At 38.1% G+C, this 23893-nt stretch overlaps 1 protein-coding gene across 1 annotated transcript in view; it reads left to right on the forward strand.

Moving 5' to 3' along the window:
- The window catches only part of RCVRN (recoverin), a 30868-nt gene extending 7496 nt beyond the window's left edge, over positions 1 to 23372 (forward strand). Inside the window, exons 2-3 of the mRNA XM_053696586.1 lie at positions 9300 to 9411; positions 23257 to 23372. Coding sequence (XP_053552561.1) covers positions 9300 to 9411; positions 23257 to 23372 — 228 coding nt within the window. The remainder of the gene's footprint in view (positions 1 to 9299; positions 9412 to 23256) is intronic.
- Positions 23373 to 23893: the final 521 nt, after the last annotated feature.

Consider the following 23893-nt stretch of genomic DNA (forward strand, 5'->3'; position numbering starts at 1 on the left):
CCCCCGCTTGGGTTGGATGAAGATGTTGGAGCCAGGACGGATCGGTGAACCTGGTATGGTGAAGACAAGGTAGGAAGATCTTCAGGGGCTTAGTGTTAGGTTTATTTAAGGGGGGTTTGGGTTAGATTAGGGGTATGTGGGTGGTGGGTTGTAATGTTGGGGGGGTATTGTATGTTTTTTTTTTTACAGGCAAAAGAGCTGATTTTCTTGGGGCATGCCCCGCAAAGGGCCCTGTTCAGGGCTGGTAAGGTAAAAGAGCTTGTAACTTTTTTAATTTAGAATAGGGTAGGGAATTTTTTATTTTGGGGGGCTTTGTTATTTTATTAGGGGGCTTAGAGTAGGTGTAATTAGTTTAAAATTGTTGTAATATTTTTCTTATGTTTGTAAATATTTTATTATTTTTTGTAACTTAGTTCTTTTTTATTTTTTGTACTTTAGCTAGTTTATTTAATTGTATTTATTTGTAGCAATTGTGTTTAATTAATTTATTGATAGTGTAGTGTTAGGTTAATTGTAGGTAATTGTAGGTAGTTTATTTAATTATTTTATTGATAGTGTAGTGTTAGGTTTAATTATATCTTAGGTTAGGATTTATTTTACAGGTAAATTTGTTATTATTTTAACTAGGTAACTATTAAATAGTTCTTAACTATTTAATAGCTATTGTACCTGGTTAAAATAATTACAAAGTTGCCTGTAAAATAAATATTAATCCTAAAATAGCTATAATATAATTATAATTTATATTGTAGCTATATTAGGATTTATTTTACAGGTAAGTATTTATCTTTAAATAGGAATAAGTTATTTAATAAGAGTTAATTTATTTCGTTAGATTTAAATTATATTTAACTTAAGGGGGTGTTAGTATTAGGGTTAGACTTAGCTTTAGGGGTTAATCCATTTATTAGAATAGCGGTGAGCTCCGGTCATCAGATTAGGGGTTAATAATTGAAGTTAGGTGTTGGCGATGTTAGGGAGGGCAGATTAGGGGTTAATACTATTTATGATAGGGTTAGTGAGGCGGGTTAGGGGTTAATAACTTTATTATAGTAGCGCTCAGGTCCGCTCGGCAGATTAGGGGTTAATAAGTGTAGGCAGGTGTCGGCGACGTTGAGGGGGGGCAGATTAGGGGTTAATAAATATAATATAGGGGTCGGCGGTGTTAGGGGTAGCAGATTAGGGGTACATAGGGATAACGTAGGTGGCGGCGCTTTGCGGTCGGAAGATTAGGGGTTAATTATTTTAAGTAGCTGGCGGCGACGTTGTGGGGGGCAGGTTAGGGGTTAATAAATGTAATACAGGGGTCGGCGGGGTTAGGGGCAGCAGATTAGGGGTACATAAGTATAACGTAGGTGGCGGTCGGCAGATTAGGGGTTAAAAATTTTAATCGAGTGGCGGCGGTGTGGGGGGACCTCGGTTTAGGGGTACATAGGTAGTTTATGGGTGTTAGTGTACTTTAGGGTACAGTAGTTAAGAGCTTTATGAACCGGCGTTAGCCAGAAAGCTCTTAACTCCTGCTATTTTCAGGCGGCTGGAATCTTGTCGTTAGAGCTCTAACGCTCACTTCAGAAACGACTCTAAATACCAGCGTTAGAAAGATCCCATTGAAAAGATAGGCTACGCAAATGGCGTAGGGGGATCTGCGGTATGGAAAAGTCGCGGCTGAAAAGTGAGCGTTAGACCCTTTAATCACTGACTCCAAATACCAGCGGGCGGCCAAAACCAGCGTTAGGAGCCTCTAACGCTGGTTTTGACGGCTACCACCGAACTCCAAATCTAGGCCTTAGTGTTTAAAGAGACGGGAAAGTCAAAATCAAACTCACGTTTCAGATAGAACATGCTATTTTAAGACACTTTTAAATTCACTTCAATTATAAAATTTACTTTGTTCTTGTTTGTTACTTGGTTAAAAAGCATTTGTACAGGTCCTCAGCAGCTGCAATGCATTACTGGTTGCTATCTGGTGGCTTCATACAATTGTCTCTTATATTGGCTCAGCAGATGTCTTCAGATACGTCTCAGTAGTGATTTGCTTGTCATTGACTTAACCTATGTATTTAATAACTTTGCAGGGGCTAAGCACATAGTAAGATGGCACTTTTCTGTCCCTTTATGTCTCTTTAATAGAGAAGGCATTTGAAATGTTATACAGCTAGATATCATTTGTATAACTGTCCATATACAATTAAAGTGAGATTTTGTTCTTTTGTGAAAGATAATCCAAAGTCCAAGGTACAGCAGTGAAATTGCCAGCAATGTCACTGATCTGTGAAATTGCACTGCTCCTGTCACTAAACGCAACAATACCTCTGTACCAAGATGGTGGCACCCAGTAAAGCTATGCAGAGCTTTAGCAACTGGCTTCTGTATTGGGTTAAAGCGACTTTAACCTTTTAACGCCGTTATGCCGTTCTATTCTGTCATAATTACACTGGGCTTTAAAGCCGTTATGACGGAATAGAACGTCATAGCCAACGGCTGTCCTGAAGCCTACTGCGCTTCTCAGATTTGATCACGGTCTGGAGGGCATTCCAAGGGTTATAGGGACGCCCCCCCAGACCCGATCCAATAATTGAAATCTCGCGATCGTGATTTCAATTTGTCTAAATTGGAACAGTTGTTCCGATGTAGACACTTTAACCCCATCAGGAAAGGGTTAAATAGAGCTGCAGATACAGGAAGAAAACAAACATTGTGGTTAGAAGTAGCCATTTGTAATAACAGTATAGCACACAGCACTATTGGCTTAGCGCTCAAGCAATATCAAACATGAATTTTAGTGTGCGTCCCTATAAAAATATCTTATGTGAAGGATTTAGCGCACAACTGCGCTATCCGACATACAGTCATTAGTGCCCTAGACTAATGCTCCAGCATTAAAAATAAAAACTTGTAAAAATAGAATCGCTATTGATTGCGCTCAAACAATGTTAATGCGAATAGCACTGAAATGTATACGCTCCACTTATAATCTAGGCCTTTATGCACGTGTCTGCAAAACTGATACCTAATTACCTATTGCTCATTGGCTTATAAAGAAAAACTGCCACAGATCAGGAACCACAGTCATGCCTCACTTAAAACAAAAATAAGTTGAATTAAAATCAGACAAATTAGCTATAGATTTGCTAAAAAATATGATTGTTGTAAGTTAAGCTTACTGGGAGTGTGTTGCTATAGAAACAGTAGCATTGCACCAAAGTATATAAGGGAGGGGACACTTCCTATTAGACTAATGGCATTTTGCAGACAGGACCAAAATGGAACAGGTGTGACTGGGCGTGTCATGGGCAAAAATGGGCGTGACATTGACAGGATTGTAAAGAGCCAGGTCAGAGTGGTGTTGGGAAAATCAGGGGTGATCTTATTTGTGGGGGCATCGGGGTGGAGTGGGGGCATGGGGGTGGAACAGCTATTATGATGGGGTGCTAGTGCTCCCGGGCTATGTCACTGCATATGTAGCAATGATCATTGTTTCAAGTGCTTTAAAAAAGGGGTTTTAAATTTAACAAAAGTGGTTTTCTATCTTAGCTCAATGGTGGAAGTTCAGATAATGTAGAAGGTAGGATGTATTTATAATCATGTATCATATATCAAGAAAATCTTTGGTGGATTTTTTTGATGATTATATGGTAATGTGTCTCTCCTTCACAATCAGAATCCAGGATAGCAAAATAAAAACTCTCAAGCTAAAATTAGCTTTTCTAAATTTCTTTGAGGGGCCTCACAGCACTGTCAAGACTTGTTAAATAATCCTGCCAGACCAGAAAGCTTTTTTGAATTATCAGGCTTTAAGTATTAGTCTTTGAGTATATAGTGAGAGATAAGGATGACTTTATTCATACATATATAGACAAATAATATAACACACTCTGCTTTCCATATGAGCTCCACCCAATTGAATGGGTTGTGGTTTCACTTAACAGAAACAGTTTATTTCATGTACAAAAATGAACCTAAAAGAGCAATTACTCACATTAAGGGGTCCCTAGTTTTACAAGACACTTAGGGCTCTATTGAACAAATGTCGGATGCAGGCACTTTAGGTATATTTACAAACAACTTATTGGGCTCCATTTATCAAGCTGTGATAGCAGCTTAGGAGCCCCAAAATTTCAGGTTTCGTGAGCAAGCCTGAAGCGCTAGTTAAGTAGCATGTGCAATGTTAAATGCGGACAGCGTATTGCTGTCCATTCAGCGTGAGGCCTGGAGTACAGGGTGCATGACAGCATGTGCAAAAGTGCACAGTATATGCTTTGTGATTGGCTGATGGCTGTCACATGATACAGCGGAACAGAAAATGGAAGTTTTATTGCATTGTTTTTTATTATGAATTTGTCAGTTATGCAAATCTACTGTATTTAATGGTCCTTAGAAAATGATAATGGATGTGGTAAAAATGAGCAAAATCCCCCCCAAAAAAGATAACACTTGTTTAGGAAGCAATTTGTGTACTACTGAGATATGACTTTGGGGAGAAATGAGCCTAGGAATTAAAGTGTAGGGTGTAAAAATGTTTAAACAGATGCGCTTGGACAAAGTCTGGCAGAGCAAGCCGGATATTTAATATAGAGGGTGCAGGTTCGACTTTAGGAGGAATATTTATTAATGTGTGAGCGGACATGACACGATGTAGCGTATCATGTCCACCACACATCGATAAATCCCGACAGCATATGCTGTCTGCATTTATCATTGCACCAGCAGTTCTTGTGAACTGCTGGTGCAATGCCGCCCCCTAGCAGGGGGTGTCAATCAACCCAATCGTATTCGATCGGGTTGATTTCTGTCCGTGGCCTCAGAGCAGGCAGACAAGTTATGGAGCAGCGGTCTTGATATCATACGGAGCTTGATAAATCAGCCACAAGGATTTTAATTATTATGGGAGGACAATTAGAGCCAATTAAAGGCTAAATTGGAGAACAAATTATTCAGGTTGTGCTCAAATTACCAGTTAAAAGTAAAAAGTTTTCGCTAACACGCAGCACACAAAAATCAGAATGTATTCCCCCATATACTCCAATGGAGCACCAAAAGTGAAAAAAAAAATCACCCATACTCAAGTGCTAACCCATTTGCGTTTTCTCAAGTGCACTAACCCGACGTGAAATATTTCACATTCAAATGCTCTTCACATAGCAGGAAATGTTCTATTAATATTAATAAATAATTCTCACTGCATATTTCTCTTGTAAGGTGTATCCAGTCCACGGATCATCCATTACTTGTGGGATATTCTCATTCCAAACAGGAAGTTGCAAGAGGACACCCACAGCAGAGCTGTTATATAGCTCCTCCCCTAACTGCCATATCCAGTCATTCTCTTGCAACTCTCAACACGCATGGAGGTAGTAAGTGGGAGTGTGGTAAAAAAAAAATATATCCCAGGGATATCTTCTGGACTTCAAAGCTTCCCCCCCAAAAGGGAGATTTCACCTTTCACAATTATCTGCAAACCAGATAAAGAGAGAGGCATTCTTACACTGTGTACAAGACCTCCTAGTTATGATAGTGATCCATCCAGTTCCAAAGGAGGAACAGGGACAGGGTTTTTACTCAAATCTGTTTGTGGTTCCTAAAAAAGAGGGAACCTTCAGACCAATTTTGGATCTAAAGATCTTAAACAAATTTCTCAGAGTTCCATCATTCAAGATGGAAACTATTCGTACCATCCTACCTATGATCCAGGAGGGTCAATATACACTACAGTGGATCTAAAGGATGCTTATCTTCACATTCCGATACACAAAGATCATCATCGGTTTCTCAGGTTTGCCTTTCTGGACAGGCATTACCAGTTCGTAGCTCTTCCTTTTGGATTAGCTACAGCCCCAAGAATCTTCATGAAGGTTCTAGGGTCGCTTCTGGCGGTCTTAAGGCCGCGGGGTATATCAGTGGCCCCTTATTTAGACGACATCCTGATACAGGCGTCAAACTTCCAAATTGCCAAGTCTCATACGGACTTAGTACTGGCATTTCTGAGGTCGCATGGGTGGAAAGTGAACGAGGAAAAGAGTTCTCTATCCCCACTCACGCGAGTTTCCTTCCTAGGGACTCTGATAGATTCTGTAGAAATGAAAATTTACCTGACGGAGTCCAGGTTATCAAAGCTTCTAAATTCCTGCCATGTTCTTCATTCCATTCCGCGCCCTTCGGTGGCTCAGTGCATGGAAGTAATCGGCTTAATGGTAGCGGCAATGGACATAGTGCCGTTTGCACGCTTACATCTCAGACCGCTGCAACTATGCATGCTCAGTCAGTGGATCGGGGATTACACAGATTTGTCCCCTCAACTAAATCTGGATCAAGAGACCAGAGATTCTCTTCTCTGGTGGCTATCTCGGGTCCATCTGTCCAAAGGTATGACCTTTCGCAGGCAGGATCGTGGACTCAGGAGGAGACACTTCTTCCAATAAATATTCTGGAACTGAGAGCGATATTCAATGCTCTTTAGGCTTGGCCTCAGTTAGCAACTCTGAGGTACATCAGATTTCAGTCGGACCACATCACGACTGTGGCTTACATCAATCATCAAGGGGGAACAAGAAGTTCCTTAGCGATGTTAGAAGTCTCAAGAATAATTCATTGGGCAGAGATTCACTCTTTCCACCTATCAGCTATCCATATCCCAGGTGTAGAGAACTGGGAGGCGGATTTTCTAAGTCGACAGACTTTTCATCCGGGGGAGTGGGAACTCCATCCGGAGGTGTTTGCACAATTGATTCATCGTTGGGGCAAACCAGAACTGGATCTCATGGCATCTCGACAGAACGCCAAGCTTCCTTGTTATGGATCCAGGTCCAGGGGTCCCAAGGCGATGCTGATAGATGCTCTAGCAACGCCCTGGTCTTTCAACCTTGCTTATGTGTTTCCACCGTTTCCTCTGCTCCCTCGACTGATTGCCAAGATCAGGCAGGAGAGAGCATCAGTGATTTTAATAGCGCCTGCGTGGCCACGCAGGACCTGGTATGCAGATCTAGTGGACATGTCATCCTTTCCACCATGGACTCTACCTCTGAGACAGGACCTTCTTCTTCAGGGTCCTTTCCACCATCCAAATCTAATTTCTCTGAGACTGACTGCATGGAGATTGAACGCTTGATTTTATCAAAGCGTGGCTTCTCCGAGTCAGTCATTGATACCTTAATATAGGCACGAAAGCCTGTCACCAGGAAAATTTATCATAAGATATGGCGTAAATATCTTTATTGGTGTGAATCCAAGGGTTACTCATGGAGTAAAGACAGGATTCCCAGGATATTATCCTTTCTCCAAGAAGGTTTGGAAAAAGGATTGTCAGCTAGTTCCTTAAAGAGACAGATTTCTGCTCTGTCTATTCTTTTGCACAAGCGTCTGGCAGATGTTCCAGATGTTCAGGCTTTTTGTCAGGCTTTAGTTAGAATCAAGCCTGTGTTTAAACCGGTTGCTCCGCCATGGAGCTTAAACTTGGTTCTTAAGGTTCTTCAAGGAGTTCCTTTTGAACCTTTTCATTCCATAGATATCAAACTTTTATCTTGGAAAGTTCTTTTTTTGGTAGCTATTTCCTCGGCTCGTAGAGTCTCCGAGTTATCTGCCTTACAATGTGATTCTCCTTATCTGATTTTCCATTCGGATAAGGTAGTCCTGCGTACCAAACCTTGGTTTTTACCTAAGGTGGTATCTAACAAGAATATCAATCAAGAGATTGTTGTTCCATCCTTGTGTCCTAATCCTTCTTCAAAGAAGGAACGTCTATTACACAATCTGGACATGGTTCGTGCTTTGAAGTTTTACTTACAAACTACTAAAGATTTTTGGCAAACATCTGCTTTGTTTGTTGTCTACTCTGGACAGAGGAGAGGTCAAAAGGCTTTGGCAACCTCTCTTTCTTTTTGGCTAAGAAGTATAATCCGCTTAGCCTATGAGACTGCTGGACAGCAGCCTCCAAAAAGGATTACAGCTCATTCTACTAGAGCTGTGGCTTCCACTTGGGCCTTTAAAAATGAGGCTTCTGTTGAACAGATTTGCAAGGCGGTGACTTGGTCTTCGCTTCATACTTTTTCAAAATTCTACAAATTTGATACTTTTGTTTCTTCGGAGGCTATTTTGGGGAGAAAGGTTTTACAGGCAGTGGTACCTTCCATTTAAGTACCTGCCTTGTCCCTCCCTTCATCCGTGTACTTTAGCTTTGGTATTGGTATCCCACAAGTAATGGATGATCCGTGGACTGGATACACCTTACAAGAGAAAACACAATTTATGCTTACCTGATAAATTTATTTCTCTTGTGGTGTATCCAGTCCACGGCCCGCCCTGTCATTTTAAGTCAGGTAATTTTTTTCATTTAAACTACAGTCACCACTGCACCCTATGGTTTCTCCTTTCTCTGCGTGTTTTCGGTCGAATGACTGGATATGGCAGTTAGGGGAGGAGCTATATAACAGCTCTGTTGTGGGTGTCCTCTTGCAACTTCCTGTTGGGAATGAGAATATCCTACAAGTAATGGATGATCCGTGGACTGGATACACCACAAGAGACATAAATTTATCAGGTAAGCATAAATTGTGTTTTATATTATCTTTATAATTAAAGGGATAGAAAAGTCAAAATTAAACTTCAGCGCATGTAATTTTAAGACACTTAAATTCAGTTCTGTTTTTAAATGTGCTTTGTTCTCTTGGTATCCCTTGTTGGAAAGGAATTTGCAAATATCCTTCATTTGTGGTAGCTAACTGCTGATTGGTGCTTGCACACATTTGTCTCTTGTGATTGGCTAACTAGATGTGTTCATCTAGCTGCCAGTACTGCAATGTTGTTTCTTCAGCAAAGGATAACAAGAGAATGAAGCAAATTTGATAATAGAAGTAAATTGGAAAGTTATTTAAAAGTGTATGTGTAGGTTTCCTGTCCCTTTAAAGTGTGCTTAAAGTTTAAACCGTTTTATACAATATCAGCCCTATTGTATATACTAAAGTAATGGATATACAATAAATTATGACTGCATGGCTGTGCTTATAGGGAAATTAAAATAGACTTAGTTACATGCTTATTGCTAGGGGAGTCACCCTGGTTTGAAAAATTAGGTCAAACAGACAAAAAGAAAAAAAAGACAAAAGGAAAATGATATCATGATTGTCTCTATGATTCGCCGTTTTCCATGTCTGTTTTATTAAATACTTATCCAAATTCCAAAACAGAAGTGTTTTATACTTTATTTTGTACCCATTGTAAAATATTATTAAATGCATCTGCCAGCTTTTGTAATGTGATTAATTCTCTAGTTAATATTGTAATAATATCTCTTTGTTTCTTTTCAGGCAATATTCAAAATGATTCCCACAGAAGACCAGAAGTCGCTGAAAGAAGATGAAAATACACCGGAGAAAAGAACTAATAAAATATGGGATTACTTTGGCAAAAAGGATTGTGGTAAATTTTAATTATGTTTATTATACTACTGGATAATTTAACAATGCAATTTTATCCACATATGGTATAAACAGACTATCATATCATTACCCATTGAAGTAATTAGTGTATTGAATTATAACTAGCTAAGGGCTAGATTACTAGTGGAGCTGGAAGAAATGTTTTTGTGCTTAGAGATTCACACTCGTATTACGTGTTGAAAGTAAAATGTCTGTTAAGTGAGATATTCACATTCATATTACGAGTTGAAAGTAAAAAGTTTGCATTCTTGTGTTTGCAAAGTTGCGGTAGAGGTCTCAAACGCAAAACCGCATTCCCCCATTGACTTCAAAGGAGTCAAAAAAGTTGAAAAAAACCCCACGTGATTGTGGTTATTTAAAAGCAAAAGAAGATAATATTGAATATTTCATAATCTATTGTTCTGTACATAGCAGAAAATGTTCTATTTATTCCTAAAGAGATATTTAAATATATATCTGAGGGATTTTGGATTATATATATATATATAACAACATTTTAAATTAGGGGGAGATAAAAGGCGAGTTTAAAATCCTCCACTACGCACAAAATATATAAAAAATAACTCATTGTGTAGTTCATTAACAAATCTAGACAGGCCCAGAGGCTTGTTTTCCCACAGAAAACCTCTGAATTACATTGTTTCCAATGCAGCAAAGGATTCTGGGTAAGATATGCAAATTAAGTACACAATAACACACCTTTTTACTTCAGTCTGCTTTTCAGCAGGTTCCCTTTATGCCAAAGCATCGCTGTTCACACAGCTTATAAACTTAGCTAGGGTTAGTGCAGTGATTCATAACCATCCCACTGGGATGGTTATGAATCACTGCACTAACCCTAGCTAAGTTTAGCTAGCCACTGGGATGGTTTAGCCACCGGGATGGTTATGAATCACTGCACTAACCCTAGCTAAGTTTATAAGCTGTGTGAACAGCGATACTTTGGCATAAAGGGAACCTGCTGAAAAGCAGACTGAAGTAAAAAGGTGTGTTATTGTGTACTTAATTTGCATATCTTACCCAGAATCCTTTGCTGCATTGGAAACAATGTAATTCAGAGGTTTTCTGTGGGAAAACAAGCCTCTGGGCCTGTCTAGATTTGTTAATGAACTACACAATGAGTTATACATATATATATATATATATATAGGTATAGGTATCTACAGATATATACAGTATATATATATATATATATATATATATATATATATATATATATATATATATATATATATATATATATATATATATATATAGGAATATCTATTTAAAAATACACAGAATATATTGCCCTATGGAATGTGAAATATGTACAGTAAATACACAGTCTAACACTTTAATAAATATGAAAATTGCATAAATATGCTTTTTCATGTTTTCATATACATTACTGAAAAGGGCTCTTATGCACTAATATATATGTATTTATGTGTTTATATATGTCTGTAAATGCATATATACCTATAAATACATATGTACACACAAACACATATAAATATATATATATATATATATATATATATATATATATATATATATATATACATATACATCTTTAGACATGTAAATGTATGTATGTCTATGTTAAAGCCCTTTACTTGCCTTTTTTTTACACATAAGACCTCATATCTTTGAGCCTTTAAAACTTTTAATGTATTTTTTTTAAAATATTTTTTATCAGACAGTAATATTATGAGTGTAACTGTACTGTTAAATGTATTTTTTATGTGTTTTGTACAACTTTTTTGTCACTCAACATTTAACCAGGCCTCCAAGGTAATCACTCTAGCGTAAATCATAATTGCGCTCCTGGCCTCAAAAACCCAATATTGCTTGTGCTCAAATGATAGCCCTCATAATCTAGCCCTAAATGTGTTGTCAACACTGGCCTAGATTTCAATCTAGAATTGTTTTGAACCAATATTTATTTTACTGGCACAGAAACAACCACTGATGCTTTAACTGAGTCAGTGGATATTGCTAGACGAACATCTGGATTTCACATTTCTGAAAATAATGAAAACTATTGGGCTAGATCCCGGGCTGGATTTACGTAGCAGTAGTATTTTGTTGTACAGTACGTAGTAGTAAGTTTAGTTAGTACATTACATTGTCTTGTCCTAGGCTGTCTGTCCCTCCCACCCTGACTCCAACCTTTCCAGTCAGTAGACTGTCCAGTCACTCTCTACTAGTCCTTGACTCCGTCTCACTCTGAGGTCTCAGACTTCAGTCAGTGAGTGCCGCTGTGCCGCCCGTGGTCGGCGCTGCACACGCGCACCATCGCCACTGATTGTGGGTTGTTTGGGGTGGGTCGGGCAGCGCCGGCATCATGCCCTCGTCACGTGATGCCGGCTGCCTCACTCGACCTCCGAGTATGAGCGGGAAAGTGAAGTCAAGTGAGCTGACAGAGTGCTCATTCCTGGCTTGAAGTTGCTTTGCCTGCTGTCGGAGCCTGTCGCCTGCCTGAGTGAGTGACCAAGCGCTGTCTGACAGTGACTCTGTTGACTGTTATAGTAGCTGCTTAATGAGTTGTTATAACACAATTTTAACCTCAGTAAATAGCCAATGCTCACTTATTAGAAATGTATACTGCAGTCACAAATACTAGCTAACATATCAAGTTAGATCAGAAAGTCACGAATCAAACACATATATAAAAACATGGAGTATTGGAGTTAATATATTAAATAAACCAACAACATGGAGAATTTGTTACACAATAAATCTCCACCAGCTGCACTCGAATATAAGTACAGGTGGCCCTTGTTTTACAACGGTTCAATTTACACTGTCTCAGAATAACAACCTTTTTTTCCAGTCATGTGACTGCTATTGAAAAGCATTGATAAGCAGTGCATTTATTAAAATAGCCAGTAGGTGGAGCTGTCCGCTTGTGTTGCAGCAAAGCTAAGCAAGCTGAAATTAATCAGTTTAACCAGACCTGAGCTATCGAGCAGATTTCAAAGGAACAAGATCTTCCTGTCTACAAATCAGTCCAGATTGGAATGCATAGAAAGAACTGTTTGCAGAAAAATGCAAGTGAAGTCTGTGTTGTGTGATTATTTTATTAGGCTTATAATGCTGTTTAGCAAATGTTTTTGTTCATTTAACTTAGTTTAATTATATATTCTGTGTTTTGTGATTATTTTATTAAGTTTATAATGTTGTTTAGCAATTAAAGTCTTCATTTCAAAGCTTTAAAAATAATGTATTAGGTGTTATTATGACAATTTTGAGAGGGGCCTGGAACCTATCTCCCTCACTTCCCTTTGACTTACATTATAAACTGGGTTTCAATTTACAACAGTTTTGATTTACAACCATTCCTTCTGGAACCTAACCCTGGCGTAAACTGAGGGCTACCTGTAATCATATGTAGAAATTTTTTATAATAACTTATAAGCTATAGTTCCAACAACAAAAAAAAACACAGGGCTTTTTATTGCATACTCTGCAGTACATTGTGTATATAGGTTGCAGTTATTAATCCATTTATGCATATGCACCTGATATCCGTTGTACAGAACTGGACAACTTTGAGTATATCAAAGGTATTTTGCAGTGAATTATGGCCTAGATTTGGAGTTTAGCGGTAGCCGTGAAAACCAACGTTAGAGGCTCCTAACGCTGGTTTTAGGCTACCTCTGGTATTTGGAGTCACTCAAAAAAGGGTCTAACGCTCACTTTTCAGCCGCGACTTTTCCATACCGCAGATCCCCTTATGTCAATTGCGTTCAATGGGATTTTTCTAACTCCGGTATTTAGAGTCGTGTCTGAAGTGAGCGTTAGAAATCTAACGACAAAACTCCAGCCGCAGAAAAAAGTCAGTAGTTAAGAGCTTTCTGGGCTAATGCCGGTTCATAAAGCTCTTAACTACTGTACTCTAAAGTACACTAACACCCATAAACTACCTATGTACCCCTAAACCGAGGCCCCCCCACATCGCCGCCACTCGATTAATTTTTTTAACCCCTAATCTGCCGACCACCACCTACGTTATCCTTATGTACCCCTAATCTGCTGCCCCTAACACCGCCGACCCCTATATTATATTTATTAACCCCTAATCTGCCCCCCTCAACGTCGCCTCCACCTGCCTACACTTATTAACCCCTAATCCGCCGAGCGGACCGCACCGCTACTATAATAAAGTTATTAACCCCTAATCCGCCTCACTAACCCTATAATAAATAGTATTAACCCCTAATCTGCCCTCCCTAACATCGCCGACACCTAACTTCAATTATTAACCCCTAATCTGCCAACCAGAGCTCACCACTATTCTAATAAATGTATTAACCCCTAAAGCTAAGTCTAACCCTAACACTAACACCCCCCTAACTTAAATATAATATAAATCTAACGAAATTAATTAACTCTTATTAAATAAATTATTCCTATTTAAAGCTAAATACTTACCTGTAAAATAAATCCTAATATAGCTACAATATAAATTATAATTATATTATAGTTATTTTAGGATTAATATTTATTTTACAGGTAACTTTGTATTTATTTTAACCAGGTACAATAGCTATTAAATAGTTAAGAACTATTTAATAGCTAAAATAGTTAAAATAATTACAAAATTACCTGTAAAATAAATCCTAACCTAAGTTACAATTAAACCTAACACTATAGTATCATTAAATTAATTAAATAAAATACCTACAATTACCTACAACTAAACCTAACACTACACTATCAATACATTAATTAAATACAATATCTACAAATAAATACAATGAAATAAACTAACTAAAGTACAAAAAATAAAAAAGAACTGTTACAAAAAATAAAAAAATATTTACAAACATAAGAAAAATATTACAACAATTTTAAACTAATTACACCTACTGTAAGCCCCCTAATAAAATAACAAAGACCCCCAAAATAAAAAATGCCCTACCCTATTCTAAATTACTAAAGTTCAAAGCTCTTTTACCTTACCAGCCCTGAACAGGGCCATTTGCGGGGCATGCCCCAAGAAGTTCAGCTCTTTTGCCTGTAAAAAAAAACATACAATACCCCCCCCAACATTACAACCCACCACCCACATACCCCTAATCTAACCCAAACCCCCCTTAAATAAACCTAACACTAAGCCCCTGAAGATCATCCTACCTTGTCTTCACCTCACCGGGTATCACCGATCGGTCCTTGCTCCAAAATCTTCATCCAACCCAAGCGGCGGCTGGCGATCCATCATCCGGTGGCTGAAGGGGTCCAGAAGAGGCTCCAAAGTCTTCATCCTATCCGGGAAGAAGAGTAGATCCGGACCGGCAACCATCATCGTCCAAGCGGCATCTTCTATCTTCATCTGATGAGGACCGGCTCCATCCTGAAGACCTCCACCGCGGAACCATCTTCATCCGGCGACGTCCAACTGAAGAATGATGGTTCCTTGGATCAGCCAATCGGATTGAACTTGATTCTGATTGGCTGATTCCATCAGCCAATCAGAATATTCCTACCTTAATTCCGATTGGCTGATAGAATCCTATCAGCCAATCGGAATTTGAGGGACGCCATCTTGGATGACGTCCCTTAAAGGAACCGTCATTCTTCAGTTGGACGTCGACGGATGAAGATGGGTCCGCGGTGGAGGTCTTCAGGATGGAGCCGGTCCTCATCGGATGAAGATAGAAGATGCCGCTTGGAAGATGATGGTTGCCGGTCCGGATCTACTCTTCTTCCCGGATAGGATGAAGACTTTGGAGCCTCTTCTGGACCTCTTCAGCCACCGGATGAAGGATCGCCAGCCCCCGCTTGGGTTGGATGAAGATTTTGGAGCCAGGACCGATCAGTGATACCCGGTGAGGTGAAGACAAGGTAGGATGATCTTCAGGGGCTTAGTGTTAGGTTTATTTAAGGGGGGTTTGGGTTAGATTAGGGGTATGTGGGTGGTGGGTTGTAATGTTGGGGGGGGGTATTGTATGTTTTTTTTTACAGGCAAAAGAGCTGAACTTCTTGGGGCATGCCCCGCAAAGGGCCCTGTTCAGGGCTGGTAAGGTAAAAGAGCTTTGAACTTTAGTAATTTAGAATAGGGTAGGGCATTTTATATTTTGGGGGGCTTTGTTATTTTATTAGGGGGCTTAGAGTAGGAGTAATTAGTTTAAAATTGTTGTAATATTTTTCTTATGTTTGTAAATATTTTTTTATTTTTTGTAACAGTTCTTTTTTATTTTTTGTACAGGGAGTGCAGAATTATTAGGTAAATGAGTATTTTGACCACGTCATCCTCTTTATGCATGTTGTCTTACTCCAAGCTGTATAGGCTCGAAAGCCTACTACCAATTAAGCATATTAGGTGATGTGCATCTCTTTAATGAGAAGGGGTGTGGTCTAATGACATTAACACCCTATATCAGGTGTGCATAATTATTAGGCAACTTCCTTTCCTTTGGCAAAATGGGTCAAAAAAAGGACTTGACAGGCTCAGAAAAGTCAAAAATAGTGAGAAATCTTGCAGAGGGATGCAGCACTCTTAAAATTGCAAAGCTTCTGAAGCGTGATCATCGAACAATCAAGCGTTTTATTCAAAATAGTCAACAGGGTCGCAAGAATCGTGTGGAAAAACCAAGGCGCAAAATAACTGCCCATGAACTGAGAAAAGTCAAGCGTGCAGCTGCCAAGATGCCACTTGCCACCAGTTTGGCCATATTTCAGAGCTGCAACATCACTGGAGTGCTCAAAAGCACAAGGTGTGCAATACTCAGAGACATGGCCAAGGTAAGAAAGGCTGAAAGACGACCACCACTGAACAAGACACACAAGCTGAAACGTCAAGACTGGGCCAAGAAATATCTCAAGACTGATTTTTCTAAGGTTTTATGGACTGATGAAATGAGAGTGAGTCTTGATGGGCCAGATGGATGGGCCCGTGGCTGGATTGGTAAAGGGCAGAGAGCTCCAGTCCGACTCAGACGCCAGCAAGGTGGAGGTGGAGTACTGGTTTGGGCCGGTATCATCAAAGATGAGCTTGTGGGGCCTTTTCGGGTTGAGGATGGAGTCAAGCTCAACTCCCAGTCCTACTGCTAGTTTTTGGAAGACACCTTCTTCAAGCGGTGGTACAGGAAGAAGTCTGCATCCTTCAAGAAAAACATGATTTTCATGCAGGACAATGCTCCATCACACGCGTCCAAGTACTCCACAGCGTGGCTGGAAAGAAAGAAGAAAATCTAATGACATGGCCTCCTTGTTCACCTGATCTGAACCCCATTGAGAACCTGTGGTCCATCATCAAATGTGAGATTTACAAGGAGGGAAAACAGTACACCTCTCTGAACAGTGCCTGGGAGGCTGTGGTTGCTGCTGCACGCAATGTTGATGGTGAACAGATCAAAACACTGACAGAATCCATGGATGGCAGGCTTTTGAGTGTCCTTGCAAAGAAAGGTGGCTATATTGGTCACTGATTTGTTTTTGTTTTGTTTTTGAATGTCAGAAATGTATATTTGTGAATGTTGAGATGTTATATTGGTTTCACTGGTAAAAATAAATAATTGAAATGGGTATATATTTGTTTTTTGTTAAGTTGCCTAATAATTATGCACAGTAATAGTCACCTGCACACACAGATATTCCCCTAAAATAGCTAAAACTAAAAACAAACTAAAAACTACTTCCAAAAATATTCAGCTTTGATATTAATGAGTTTTTGGGGTTCATTGAGAACATGGTTGTTGTTCAATAATAAAATTAATCCTCAAAAATACAACTTGCCTAATAATTCTGCACTCCCTGTACTTTAGTTTATTTCATTGTAGTTATTTGTAGGTATTGTATTTAATTAATTTATTGATAGTGTAGTGTTAGGTTTAATTGTAGGTAATTGTAGGTATTTTATTTAATTAATTTAATGATAGTATAGTGTTAGGTTTAATTGTAACTTAGGTTAGGATTTATTTTACAGGTAATTTTGTAATTATTTTAACTATTTTAGCTATTAAATAGTTCTTAACTATTTAATAGCTATTGTACCTGGTTAAAATAAATATAAAGTTACCTGTAAAATAAATATTAATCCTAAAATAGCTATAATATAATTATAATTTATATTGTAGCTATATTAGGATTTATTTTACAGGTAAGTATTTAGCTTTAAATAGGAATAATTTATTTAATAAGAGTTAATTAATTTCGCTAGATTTAAATTATATTTAAGTTAGGGGGGTGTTAGTGTTAGGGTTAGACTTAGCTTTAGGGGTTAATACATTTATTAGAATAGCGGTGAGCTCCGGTCGGCAGATTAGGGGTTAATAATTGAAGTTAGGTGTCGGCGATGTTAGGGAGGGCAGATTAGGGGTTAATACTATTTATTATAGGGTTAGTGAGGCGGATTAGGGGTTAATAACTTTATTATAGTAGCGGTGCGGTCCGCTCGGCAGATTAGGGGTTAAAAAGTGTAGGCAGGTGGAGGCGACGTTGAGGGGGGCAGATTAGGGGTTAATAAATATAATATAGGGGTCGGCAGTGTTAGGGGCAGCAGATTAGGGGTACATAAGGATAACTTAAGTAGCGGCGCTTTGCGGTCGGCAGATTAGGGGTTAATTATTGTAGGTAGCTGGCGGCGACGTTTTGGGGGGCAGGTTAGGGGTTAATAAATATAATATAGGGGTCGGCAGTGTTAGGGGCAGCAGATTAGGGGTATATAAGGATAACGTAGGTGGCGGTCGGCAGATTAGGGGTTAAAAAATTTTAATCGAGTGGCGGCGATGTGGGGGGGCCTCGGTTTAGGGGTACATAGGTAGTTTATGGGTGTTAGTGTACTTTAGAGCACAGTAGTTAAGAGCTTTATGAACCGGCATTAGCCCAGAAAGCTCTTAACTACTGACTTTTTTCTGCGGCTGGAGTTTTGTCGTTAGAATTCTAACGCTCACTTCAGACACGACTCTAAATACCGGAGTTAGAAAAATCCCATTGAAAAGATAGGATACGCAATTTACGTAAGGGGATCTGCGGTATGGAAAAGTCGCGGCTGAAAAGTGAGCGTTAGACCCTTTTTTGACTGACTCCAAATACCGGAGGTAGCCTAAAACCAGCGTTAGGAGCCTCTAACGCTGGTTTTCACGGCTACCGCCAAACTCCAAATCTAGGCCTATGTGATTTATGCCTGGTCACATCTAAATGCACAACCCTGCATGCCTAATTTTTAATAACAACCTTGGTCTCTTTTATAACGTTTTATGAAATTACAGTATATCTTTATATCTTTTGCAGTATTCTGAGGTATATTGTATGTAACAACATGTCTGTGTGTTGTGTGAGATAGCACATTAAAACTACACGGCTTTATCTAGTGTAAATTATTAATTGACCCTATGAGAACAAACTACAGTATTCTTTTAGACGTTCATGGAAAATTGCATAGTCACTGCAGGCTGCCCTAAGTATTAATGAGTATTCACTTGAGTTAAGAACTTAAAGGGATACTAAACCCAAATTTTCCTTTAATGATTATGATAAAGCAACAATTTTACGTAACTTTCTAATTTACTCATATTATCAATTGTTTTTTTGCTGTCTTTATTTAAAAAGCAGGAATGTAAAGCTTAGGAGCTAAATGTAGCCACCAATAAGCAAACACTATCCAGGGTGCTTAACCTAAAATGGACCGGCTGCTAAGCTTTACATTTCTGCTTTTTAAATAAAGATAGCAAGAGAACAGAGACAAATAGAAGTAAATTAGAAAGTTGATTAAAATTGCATGCTCTATCTGAATCCTGAAAGAAAACATTTGGGATAAATAATGTGAGTTAAATAATAACAATAAAAAAATTTCCTCTTTTTTTCACTTTTTTTGTGAGGGGACGGGGGGGGGGGGGGCGCCTAAGGTTTTTGTGCCTACAGGCACCTGAGATGTAATTCCGGCCCTGGCTAGATCATGTCAGTGAAATAGAGTTCATCTTGTAATCCCCCAAGTGACCACCCACCCTAGGTATTTGACCAGGGTCCTTATGTTTAGAGTTCCCTATTATGCGCTGATAGAGAATTCAGTGGGAATTTGCAACCTTAGTGGTTTCTTATGTTTAGTGTGGAGAACTAGGTTTTGATGAAGAATGCGGTGATAAACCACAAGCTTCTTTTTCATAGTGTTTCCTAGTGTTTAGAGTTGTCCATTAGGAAATATTAATGCAGATAGAGTGCTAGTAGTAGCCACATTTAACCCATGTTTATTATAATATATACATCTGTTTGTAACTTCAATATGAAATCTAAAACTACTAAAGAAGTTTCCCAAATAACCAAAACCTAGAAGGCAAAATACTTCATTCCTGATTTGAAGTTCACTGATTCAAAACACACTCCATGTTGTAAACATTTTCCCTTTTGTTTATACTCATACATAAATCTTTTTGCATCAGTGGCTTAAATGTAGAAAGCTTCAAGTTTGAGTAAACTTGGATACATTCTTCACTTTTAATCTGACCCATTGTTTGCAAGGAAAACATCGCCCTTTAAGAATTCTAACAGAGGCCCTTAAGAACAATAAAAATAATTTAATGTTTCTTCAAGAGGCTGCTCCTAGGTGGCAACTCGCCATAGAGCAAGCTATTGAGCTGTTGTTTGTTCCTGGTAGAGTACATCTATTTCATTATGTATTTGTAATATTACCCTGGGGAAGTCTCCCTAATGGTCATGGAGGGAAAACAGACATAGACTCCTTGCCACATGTGCTTAGAGGAATAGGGCAGGCTAATGACTGACAAGGCCCAAAGAAGGCCAAAATGATTATCTGGGGTTGGCAAGTTCCTTGTTCAGAGGAGGATTGCCTGGTATTTCAGGGCTGGACTGACCTTGTTAGGTGGAATCAGATTAATATAGGTCAGGAAAGTGTGTTCATGGTAGAGTGTTTCTCTTTCTCTATGGAAAAAAACAACAGCCAATCAGCTTATTGAGATTTGGTGGAATTTCACCATGATCTTGCAAGATCTCATAGTAAACTTCTTTACACTGAGGATGGAAATAAAATAACTCTACCTGCATATTGTCTACTCATCTTTTACAAAATGCTGCATCACTTTCAAGTAATTCAACATTTTGGGTAATATATCCCTTTATTTTATGATTTCTTTTTCAAGTACAATGTGCTCACTCACACACACACACACACAAGCACACACATATAAACACATTAAAACACAAACACTCACATACACGCTCACACACGCACACACACTATTTCATTATCATTTAATCTTACTGGTGTCATTTGTGAACAATCTAGGTGGAGAGATTTGAGAGTGGGTATCAAATGGTAAATGCTTTAAGGGCACTAAGATATATGCTAATTATGTGACATTACGGCATTATTGAAAATGTTGGTTTGTGGCATTCATTGAGTGAGGATAGACAGCAGAGCTGATAGAGAATTGTAGAAGGAAGAGACAGGTTATAAGTTTCCAACAAAAAAAAAAAACAGTGACCTTGAACAAGTGAATGGGAATTTTTGTTGATCTTTTAGTGTTTAATCATCTGTAAATATAATATGGGTGGGAATATTGAGATGAGGTTTGGCTCCCTGATTACTCCCAGGCAGTAGATGCAACATTGCTAAATGTTAAAGAAATTGATGGAGTGACTATTTTTTTACTATGGGGAAAACAGTTCAGTTTTTTAAAAATAAAAAAATAGGAGAGAGATTACCCAAAGAACCATAATGGCATATGAGTGTGACTGATAGGTGGGAAATAAAGCAAAGCCAAGGACAGAAGGCTTAAGAACAATTGTGTAAAATCCAGATCAGGTGATTAAATAGTTTAATAGAGACAGATGAGACTACAAAGGTAGCAAGCATAACCCCCACTAAAAAATACCCATTAACATCTAAACCCCTAAACAGCTAACCCCATAACCTAACACCCCCTAAGTTACCCCTCAAAAAACTAAACTTACCTGAAAAAAAAACTAACCATAACTTAATAAGAAAAACCTAACCTTATCTTAAAAAAAAAAAAAAAAAAACTAACCTAACCTGAAGAATAAAATAACATTACAGAAAAATAAAAACTACCATCACAGTATTTTTTTTAAACAAAAATAAAAAAAACACCCCAAAATAAAATCCCTATACTAACACTAAACTACAGCAATAGCCTTTTTTAGGACATTACTCTAAAGTGACTTAGCTTTTTTCAATTAAAAAAATCCCAAACCCCAATCTACAATTAAAGCTCCCCCCAAAAAAAGGAGTGGTGCTTCCTCTTCATACCACTCAATCTTAAACCTGGCCATGGTCTATCTTCATCCCGACTGTGGTCTTCGGCAGCAGTCTTCTTAACTTCATCACGGCGTTGGTCTTCTTATCTTCATCCATCTTCTTATCTTCCATCCCCGATGTCCTCTTAAAGTGGTCACCAACCGCACACTGAATTTTGAATGTGATGTACCCCCTTTATATAGGGGTACCCAATATAAAGGGGGTACATAGCATTCACAATTCAGTGTGCTGTTGGTGACAACATGAAGAAGACATTGAGGATGGAATTGATAAGAAGAAGGATGAAGATAAGAAGAGCACCACCAGTATGAAGATAAGTAGACCGCCGCCAGCAGGATAAGAATATCATCTTTGGGATAAGAATGGATCACCGCCGTGATGAAGATGGAGTGCCACTGCCCGGATTCAACTATGGTGAGTGCTATCTTTGGGGTTTAGTGTTCGGATTTTTTTGTGTTTTTGTTTTAGGTTTTTATTTTATGCAACAAAAGAGCTTACCACTCTTCTAAGAGCAATGCCCAACCGACTGCCATTTTCAGGGCAGTTTTTTTTTTAAATAGCTTTTTTTGGGGGGTGGGGGTTACTTTTAGTTTAGGGTTTGGGAATTTCTTTAATTTAAAAAGAGTTAGTCACTTTAGGACAATGCCCTACAAAAGGACATTTTAAGGGTTATTGCTGTAGTTTAGTATTAGTATAGTTTTTATTTTGGGGTGTTTTTAAGTAGGGTTTAAGAAAAGGCTTACCTATTTTTTTTATTTTTGCTAAAAAAATAATAATTCTGTAATGGTATTTTTTTTTTTTTTGTAATGTTAGGTTATTTTTATTCTCAGGTAAGGTTGAGTTTTTTTTTAATATCTTTTAAGGTAAGGTTAGTTTTTTGGGGGGTAACTTAAGGGGTGTTAGGTTAGGGGGGTTAGAAGGTTTAGTTGTTAGATGGTTTAGGGGTTAATAGAGTAGTTTAGTGCAAATGTTTCCTATGCCAGACTCTAAAACAGTTTGGGAGTAAAATGTGATTGCGTTAGAGTGATCGCATTTACTTTCTACTTGTAATACGAGCAGACATTGAAGCTCAACGCCGCCCATGGAAAATATAGGAAAACGCAATGACATTTATGTGCCTTGCACTAAAGATAGCGCTCCAAAAATTGTTTTCTTATTAGAAGTTAAAAAAAGCTTTTCCAAAGCACTTTATTTGTTTTGTCCACTCTGTCTCTGACCCCAATTAACCACAGTGAAGGAGCATATGGAAGAGATCGAATGTTATGTCCTTGCACAGCAAAAAATGTATTTAATAAATATATATATATATATATATAAATAGAGAGAGAGATATATATGTATGTATGGAAAAAATATCTTAGACCTTTTAATTTGTATACAGCTCTTTGTAATGTAGTGTTTAATTGTTGAATTATACTGCGTATGTAAAGAAGGACTTTAACGTCCAGTTATAGCGATACTACAATTATGGATTTCAGGCAAAGAGCCGAACTAGGTTTAAGACTTTAAATAAAATTAAAATATGGAGAATCACGTCTTGCCATACATTTATTTTCCAACAAATACTTTTTGTCTTTAATAATTATTTATTTATTTTTTCAGATAAACTGACCGAGGGTGAATTTATTAACGGTATCATGAATAATAAAGAAATTCTGCGTCTGATCCAACTTGAACCTCAGAAAGTCAAGGATCGGCTAAAAGAGAAGAAACAGTAACTTACTGAAGATACAATTAAAACAAACATTACCTTAAGACTGTTCCATACAACACTTTTTCACATTATGAATAATAAGATCTTTGGAGATTCTATTAAATTGATTCTGATGTGTTTGAATGGGAAAACTTGTGATTAAACATCATTTACTCTTGTAAAGTATTTGTAAAAAGAAACATTGTGCTATTATAATTAGGCTGACACTAATAATCCATAGATTACAGGTGAAGTCTGTTTAATCCCTCAAGGTCATTTCTCTAATCTCTTTCACTATCTCCAGGGATGTAATAAATATTCTCACTTAAATAAATGCCGCCTGTTCCAATGGGAATAAAATATGCAATGGGAAATTAATAATTTAGTAATGTAAATGGAAGGAAATGTGAAAGGATTATTTTATCCACCTATCTCAAAATGTAATAAAAAAATATTAAAGGGACAGTCAACTCCAAAATAAACTTTCATGAGTCAGATAGGGTGTGTAATTTTAAACAACTTTCCAGTTTACTTTTATCACTAATT

Source organism: Bombina bombina, chromosome 1 (assembly GCF_027579735.1).
Source record: "Bombina bombina isolate aBomBom1 chromosome 1, aBomBom1.pri, whole genome shotgun sequence".
NCBI lineage: Eukaryota > Metazoa > Chordata > Amphibia > Anura > Bombinatoridae > Bombina > Bombina bombina.